Genomic DNA, 8751 nt, shown 5'->3' on the forward strand with positions numbered 1-8751 from the left:
TTTTAACTCAGATATCTTGTTGTATTTACACTATAATTTATATTTTATGTATTCTTAATTGTTCACCTTCCCACAATATCTTTTCACAGGCTGTCATTGTTCATTTGAATCTTGTTCTTAAGTTCAAGGCAAATTGTTATTGTGAAATTCTGACCATGGAATTGAAGTCAAATAAAATCTCCAGACACTCGTTACACAAACAGAGGTTTCGTCCCGGAGTCCAAACACTGTTTGTCAAGGTGCAAAGAAAGCAGTGAACTGCATAAACGTAAACTGGTTCAGACAAAGAGTGCATGAATTGGAAGAATAAAATCTCTCTCTCTCTCTCTCTCTCTCTAATAAGTTGAAAGATGTTATCCCGATGCATGGCCACACGTGAAGCTCTGTTCCACACCAGTGATGTTTTGACATTTGACAAGGCTGATTTGTCAAGCTCATCAAGTCTCTGTTCTGTGATAAACGGCTCTTTATGGAGACGGAATAAATATACATTGGGATGTCAGATGAAGGATATGTTTACTATTTACACTAGAGTAATTCTCAGTCATTTCATTACTGCTCCTGTTAACATTACACAACCAAAAAGAATAATAAGTAGTTTCTTAAGTTTGATGATTAATCTGCTATGTCATGTTTATGACACATTTATGACAGGTTATGATGCATTGGTTTATGTCAAGTTGTCATAACAAAGTCATCTTTGCATTAAAAATGACATAATTGAGCGAATGACACTTAATCACAATTGTCATTAACATGCATAAAACCTCCTTCATATTAATAACATGTCATGTCATGATTATGAAGCCGTCATGTCAGTCTTATGCACACCCCTTCAAGTAAAGTGTTACCTAAGAAATGATGAGATTCAGTTGTGTAATGTTTTGATAATCACCTGCAGAATTGTATATCTACAATCTCCACTAGTCAAAAATCATAATAAGATCAAATACATGCCCTCCAAGAATTAAATAAAATCCTATACTGGATAAATTGAAATTCCTATTTTCAAGTTATATTATTTACACATCTTTCTTTTAAGTATTCTTCTTTTATCCCTTGGCAGATCCAGTAGGAATATGAATTAATTCCGAAAATTAATTCCGACAATATGACCATTAAAAAACAATAAACTATGACTTTGTAAATTGATGTACCTCTCAACTTCCGAGTCTATATTTTGCAGAATGAATGCAGCACTTAATTCCAGTTGATTTGTTTCTGCTGTAAACAAGAACACCGTGTACTCATGTTTGCACGAGTGTGCATATGCTTCTATATTATTGCATGATTATAAAACCTGCTTTTGAGAATTATTTAAGCATGCATGCATCAACACGCCAGTTCTGAAGGCGTTCTGGTGCGCATACCTTCCTCGCGCTCCCGAAGCCGTTCTCCAGGGCAAGAGTGTGAGCATCTCCATCCGAGCCCTCGTGCAGCTGGACCAGAGCATGATTGGTGAAGATGAGCTCCTCTCCTGCTGCAGATATCAGCACCAGTGCATTGAGCAGTAAGAGAACCACATCTCTGAAGAATAAACGCATCGTGTGTGTTTCTCTCTCCGTGCTGTGTGTGAGTGAACGCTGTCAAACGGAGATCGCTTCAGCAAGGCTCGTCAGGACGCATCTCTGTCCTCAGTCATCGGTGCATGAGTGTGTGTGTGTGTGTGGGACCAAATCTGCATGTTCAGCCTCCCTTTAATCTATAATTCATCGGCATAAACGTGTGGCTGTTTTGCATGTGACGTTCCACGGAAAGATGCCCAATAAGCAGAAGCGGGTGTGGCTGATTTCTCTCTCACTCCCTCACTAGGTGGATGAAGTGATGCTGTACTTTCAGCACCCTGGAGAATTCCTCCATCCGACTCGGGTTAGTTTACCAGGCTCGGATATTCATGAAGAATAACAAAATAATTTAGACGCGTTCCTCAATTTGTAAACGAGACTTCAAAATCAACCCGTTCTCGTTAGATATGCGTCTCTACAGCACGCATTGTGTTTATCGTGCAATACGCGAAAATGAGTTTTTACGTGCATATGATACGCACTGTAAACCCCTTGGGGATTAGTGGTGTGGAGTACGTTTATTACACGCAATAAACTACGTGTTATATGCACGTAAAAAACTCATTTTAGCATTTAAATTGCATGATAAACACAATGCGTGCTATAGAGACGCATTTCATGAGATCAGGCTGTCAAAATAAATGCAGCTCGTAGTTTTTTGTTAAAGCTAATCAGCTGTTGAAATATAATATTTTCAATTGAATTCAGTCATAATGTGTATACCAATAAACATTTTGAGATCATGTTCTCCATGCAAATATCTTTTCAGGTAAAGTGGGCATATATGAACATATAAAATGTAACCTGTGAAACTTTTTTCCTATTTATGTTTTCTCTAAACATTTTAAATAAACTTTCATTGTGTCCACATTTTCTCTTTTTATACTCTTCCTTTATAGTCTTCCTTTCTTCCATTTCTGACTTAAATTTTCTGATGGACACGCATTTCTGTTTCTAAAAAAGTAAACTATATATGTCAACTAAAATAACCAGTGAACGTCAACTTATTTATTTGAATTGGAGTATAATTACTGAAGGTTAAAGGTCGCCCACTTTTCCTGAATTCCACTGGTCCACTTTATCTAATACATTCAGCCAAAGTGGGCCAGCAATATTTAAACACATTTGCAAACATTTCATTCTTTGCATTTTATTCAGCTGTAATAATAAACAACACAGGGACTGCCACAATAATATTTGTCTACATTTCAATTAAAGGACAACTCCAGTGAAAAATGAACCTAGGGGTAATTAACACATGGTTACCGAGTCGATCGTTCCCTGGGATGCGTTTTCATGAAAATCGAATGTATAGAGTTTTATCTTTAAAAACAGATTAGCTCATAACAGTAGTATATGGGGCACAGAGTAAGTAAAAATAAATCGCTAGTTAATACCACTAACAAGGCTCAAAATAGCCTCACACTAACACGGTAGCATAATGAGGGTCCCTACATGCAAACCGAAGCATTGAGAACTTTGTTAGTGTACAGACAGTTTAATAAGAAGATACTTTATAAAGACAGTACATTACGCGTTTACAGACAGGATCCATCTTGGAAAACAGTCTCGACTAATCGAGTCACGAACGCCGTGCTAAGTGAGCTTGTTGATAGGAATTACGTTTGTGAAATCTAACGTAGCACGGCGTTCGTGACTCGATTAGTCGAGACTGTAGTCCAAGATGGATCCTGTCTGTAAACGCGTAATGTTCTGTCTTTATAAAGTATATTCTTATTAAACTGTCTGTACACTAACAAAGTTCTCAATGCTTTGGTTTGCATGTAGGGACCCTCATTATGCTCTATGCCCCATATACTAGTGTTATGAGCTAATCTGTTTTTAGAGATATAACTCTTTACATTTGATTTTCATGAAAACGCATCCCAGGGAACGATCGACTCGGTAACCATGTGTTAAATACCCCTAGGTTCATTTTTCACCGGAGTTGTCCTTTAAATTTCAATGTCCATTCTTTGACTGGTTTGAGCTGTGGCCACACCCACCAGTGTCATATCGCATCAGCTACAACTATTTTCTCATTTAAAGAAACAGTGTCCCTATAATGAAAGACCATTGGTATGCTCTGAAAGTGCATGTGATCCTCTTGAGCACAGAACAATCAAGCTGAAACGGACCAATTTATCTATTGAAATTCACAGAACATGAGCCTGATCATTCATGTTGAGCCTATAGATCCAGTCAGGGAATTATATACTTATACTGTAACATATACTGTATATATTAAACCATCTTTCCTTAGGCACTTTGTAACAAGTGTGCACATACTCTCATACTCCAATGCTTTCAACATTTTGGTAAAATTTCCAATCTCAAGACAAGCATCTGTTTCAACTGGAATATTGTCCACAGTTGAGATGTGAACAGTATGACCAGGAACGTGTGACAAGGTTTTGATTTCATGTTGACAGTAAAGATTTATTCCAGTAGCGATACTGGTTTGGCTTCTTTTTTATATGCAAAATGAGAGAAGACTTGTTCATCTCTTCCGTATGTGAGTTTCCACAGAGGAGCACGAGATGACGGCGACGAGGAACTAAACGTCCATCATCTTCACTGCGACTCATTCAGCGCTGAAGGCTTCTTTCACAGGACGCCATTACGGACACACACGAGGTCAGGGAGGGCGCGTGTACAGACAGATGCTGTTGTACAGATGTTGTTCATACTGTAGAGTGTGTGTACGCTACACACACCCAGGGAAAACGTCCTCATCATGCGTGTTGTTGAAAGCGGCTCGTCGTCTGTGTTCTGTGACTGAACGAGATGTGATGTTGTATAGTCATTGGTTATTGGTGTTTCTATTGAAGTGACCTTTTCAGTCTGAGTCTCTGAATAGACTCTCGGTGTGTGTGTTCATCACACACACATCAGTGTGTGTTCGGCTGAAGCGCTGTGGCCTCGTGCTGGAACCAAAGAAATTCATTCAGGTCTGTGTCTAGGCAGTTGACGTCATTTTACTGTCTTCAAAGGGGGAAAAGCCATTGTTTTTTATTTCTTCTTTATATTTTAATGAATTGGACAGCCAAAAAATACAGGTTAAAAAGTACCTATTCAGATTTGTTTTGTATATATTTAGCAATGTGAAATAAAATCCTAAAATCTGCCTGCATTGACACCATTATATGAGAACTGAACTGAGCTGGACAATGACATCACGGTTTTCTCCAGAACTAAATAAATACTAAATAAATAACTTTTTTACAACAAAAATGAACATGATCAACAGAAATGAACTCACTGAACTTACTTAAGCTGGACTATGACACTATTTTCTTCTAGATCTGCTGTACAGCAGAAACAAACTTTGTTGCAGTATTTTCCTGTTATCTCTGTAAAGCTGCTTTGAAACACTCAGTATTGTAAAAAGCACTGTATAAATGAAGGTGACTTGACTTGACTAAAAACTATGAAAGTGTCACAATATCACCCTGTTTGGTGTTATGCACTATTTCCCGCCATTAGTTTGTTGTCATGGTCCTAATTTGATTCATCATCACTGTCAGCGATGTTACATTTACATTTACATTTATTCATTTAGCAGACGCTTTTATCCAAAGTGACTTACAAATGAGAACAATAGAAGCAGTGAAACTACCAGTAGGACAACATTATGCAAGTGCTATGACCCTTCTCAGTTTAATCCAATGCAGAATTATTATTATTTTTATTTATTTTTTGGTTATAGAACAGAATAGAATAGAGTAGTAGAGAAAGTGTTAGTATTACTGGATCAAGTGCTGTCGAAAAAGAAGCGTCTTCATCCGTTTCTTGAAGGTGGCTATGGACTCAGCAGCTCTGGTTGAGCTAGGCAGATCATTCCACCAGTCAAGGTAAAGGTCAGAGAAAGAGATTTTGTGCCTCTTTGAGATGATGTTCCACAAGACGACGTTCACTTGCAGAGCGCAAGTTTCTGGATGGCACATAAGTCTGAAGTTATGAGTTTAGGTAAAAGGGAGCAGAGCCAGTGTTTGTTCTGTAGGCAAACGTCAGTGACTTGAATTCGATGCGAGCAGCAACTGGCAACCAGTGCAGGTTTGTGAGGAGAGGAGTGACGTGCTCTCTTCGGCTTGTTAAAGACCACTCTAGCTGCGGCGTTCTGGATCAGTTGCAGAGGTTTGACAGAGCAAGCTGGAAGACCAGCCAGGAGAGCATTACAATAGTCCAGTCTGGATAGAACAAGCGCTTTGACAAGGAGTTGTGTAGCTCTGATAGGAAGGGCCTGATCCTCCTAATGTTGTACAAGGCAAATCTACAGGGGGCAGTTCTAGCAATGTGATCTGTGAAGATCAATTGATCATCAATCACAACTCCAAGGTTTCTGGCTGACTCTGATGGAGTTATGGATGACGAGTCTAGCTGAATGGAGAAGTTGTGATGAAGTGTTGGGTTGGCCGGGACCAGCAGTTCTGTCTTAGCAAGGTTTAGTTGAAGGTGGTGGTCCTTCATCCAGCCAGAAACGTCTGTCAGGCAGGCTGAGATACGATCAACTACCTTCGGATCGTCAGGCTGGAATGAGAGGTAGAGTTGTGTGTCATCAGCGTAGCAGTGATCGTTAATCACCTCGTTTGTCGATGTGTCTGGATTACTTGTGGATCATGATTAAAGACTGCTTTGAACTTTCATCTTGTCATTCATCTATATCATTATCGAGTTGTGACAGAGCGCAACAAATCAAAATGGTCATGATTTTGCATTTTATCTTAAAATGTAAAAACAATTCTTGGCAATTAGTGACAAAAGTGGGCAATTTTCTCACCAATTACTGAGTTTGAGGGAGTGACTCACAAACCTCTTTCTAAAGGGACTCTCTTGGGATCCATGAAATTGTTGCTAATCAGGAACTCAACAGAAAATAGATCCTCAAGCATTAGGAATGGGAGAGTTTTACCTCCTGCTATTGATTTCATTTGCAATGCTTATTTGGAGGTTTTCATGAACTCATAATAATTTAAACACTTTGGAATGTTTTTTTTTTTTTTTTAAGTGACTAAAAGTGGTGTAAAAACGTAAAAATACACTCTTCCTTATTCAAACATATCAGTTTTAACTAGGCATATGAAAATTTTGGGCGATATGATAACTGATAATTCTTTTTATTTGAAAGCCGATAACCGATATATTGGCCAATAAATCTAAAAATTAAAGCCTGATTACAAAAACAAAATTCTTATTATTAAAAGTCATGTCTCAAACATACAGTTATAATGTTCTCATTGTAATGTTATGTTGCTTATATGACAGACTTGCACTGCACGTTACACTTTACTGTATTTATATTACTTTATTTTCCTTTTCTGAAGTGATTCCAATCATATTTCAAGCAGTTCAAAACCATCATGTTGAACAGTGCACATCTGAAGTGTCTCAGCTGAAGGAAATAACCCATTATTTATCGGCTTTAATATAAATGTTCTTATCGGGTCGATAACACTATAAATGAACATATATCGTCCGATACCGATATGGTGGCCGATATATCATGCATCCCTAGTTTTAACCAAAAGTTTTGACAGAGTTTTGATGTCACGATTCTGGTCCACGAAGAAGACGATGCAGAGTTTAGAAAGTTAAGTAGCAAAGTAACTTTATTAAACAAAACAAAAGATTATAATCCGGCAATCCAAATCCACGTAAACAATGTAACGGTGTGTGTATAGAACACCAGACAAAGAACTGAGGAAACTGAAGGGCTTAAATACACATACTAATGAACTGAAACGCCAACAGGTGTGATTAATTACCAAAACAATGCATCACCATAGCAACAAATAATGAGTGGCCAAAAAGAAGCAGGAAAGCAAAGAGAAGCAAACTAAGAATCCTTGAAAACGAAACCAAAAACCAAGAAAATGAAAATGTGACAATTTGCTGTTTTTGGCAACACAGAACTAACACAACTTAGGCTGTTTACACAACACTGTTTTCAACTAAAAATGCAACAAAAAAAAATTATGCGTTTTGGCTGTTCATTTACACGGCAACGGCGTTTAGGGAGCCTGAAAACGCAAAATTTTTAAAACGGGTTTCAAAGTGAAAGTTTTTGAAAACGTTCTCCATGTAAACAACAAAAACGCGAAACTCTGAAGACGATGATGTCGTGCACATGCGTATTACGTGTTCAGTTCACAGTGTTTCATCGCCATCTACTGGCCTGGCTGAAGAATACAGCGTTTTTAGTCGTTTTCGTGGATCCGTGTGAATGGGCATCGTTTTGACAATGGTGTCGTCTGAACGCAGAAAACTCAAAGGAAAAACTTCTCAGCTTTAAGCAGTGTTGTGCAAGTTACTTCCAAACTGTAATACATTATAGATTACTTGTTACTGTTATTTAAAAGTAATTCTTTACCTTACAATATTACTGTCTCAGAACTGTAATGCGTTACATTACTCCTGTATTACTTTTGAGTTACTTTCACCAAAATAACTACAGAAGTAGAACTTAACATCCTAAAATGACAAAATGTTTTTACATTTTACATCCAGTAGAAGGCGATATGATGTACCATAATGACTGTGGGCTACTAACTATATAGCATATAATTGGCAAAGTGAAGGCTCAAGACAATGCAAGAAAGGATGACAGACAGAATCACAAACGATCCAAGTCTGTTAAAAGTATGGTAGAGGTAAAGTGATTATCTGGCAATATCTGGGAATATCCTGGGTCTATTTATATTAGACACAACAGAACTGTGTGTAAACTCTAATGCTATGACAAGATGCACATTTGTTCTTTTCTTACTGTTGCCATTATTTTATTCTCTTTGAATTCAAGAGGTTCACAACACAAAACTGTCAAGCACAAAGTGCATGATGAACATAGCTAATGCTTTCTCGGGAAGTATAAAGTGCAATTGGAGGACCAACCCTCAGCCTCAGTCATTTTAGTCCATAGAAATGATAGGCTAAACATAGCCTGACAAAACAGGCTACCAAATAAAAGTGGGTTAAAATGAATCCACTTAGGCTACAACAACAAGACAGATTGCAATTGGCTCTATAACTATAGGACTAGACACTTTTCGAGAATACAAAAATGAAATTAAAGTGCTTGGGCCAACAGGCCTAACAGGAAATATGGCTCAGTCATTTACAGTTTTTCTCGATTGTTTACACACATTTTCTAGTACTTGAGACACAATGACCACAACATGTAACTCAT

General features: G+C 37.8%; 1 protein-coding gene across 1 annotated transcript in view; it reads right to left on the minus strand.

Moving 5' to 3' along the window:
• The window catches only part of pcsk2 (proprotein convertase subtilisin/kexin type 2), a 77563-nt gene extending 75753 nt beyond the window's left edge, over window positions 1–1810 (minus strand). Inside the window, exon 1 of the mRNA XM_084093580.1 lies at window positions 1371–1810. Coding sequence (XP_083949706.1) covers window positions 1371–1544 — 174 coding nt within the window. The 5' untranslated portion in view covers window positions 1545–1810. The remainder of the gene's footprint in view (window positions 1–1370) is intronic.
• Window positions 1811–8751: the final 6941 nt, after the last annotated feature.

This window comes from Abramis brama (genome assembly GCF_963993115.1).
Source record: "Abramis brama genome assembly, chromosome: 19".
Taxonomy (NCBI): domain Eukaryota; kingdom Metazoa; phylum Chordata; class Actinopteri; order Cypriniformes; family Leuciscidae; genus Abramis; species Abramis brama.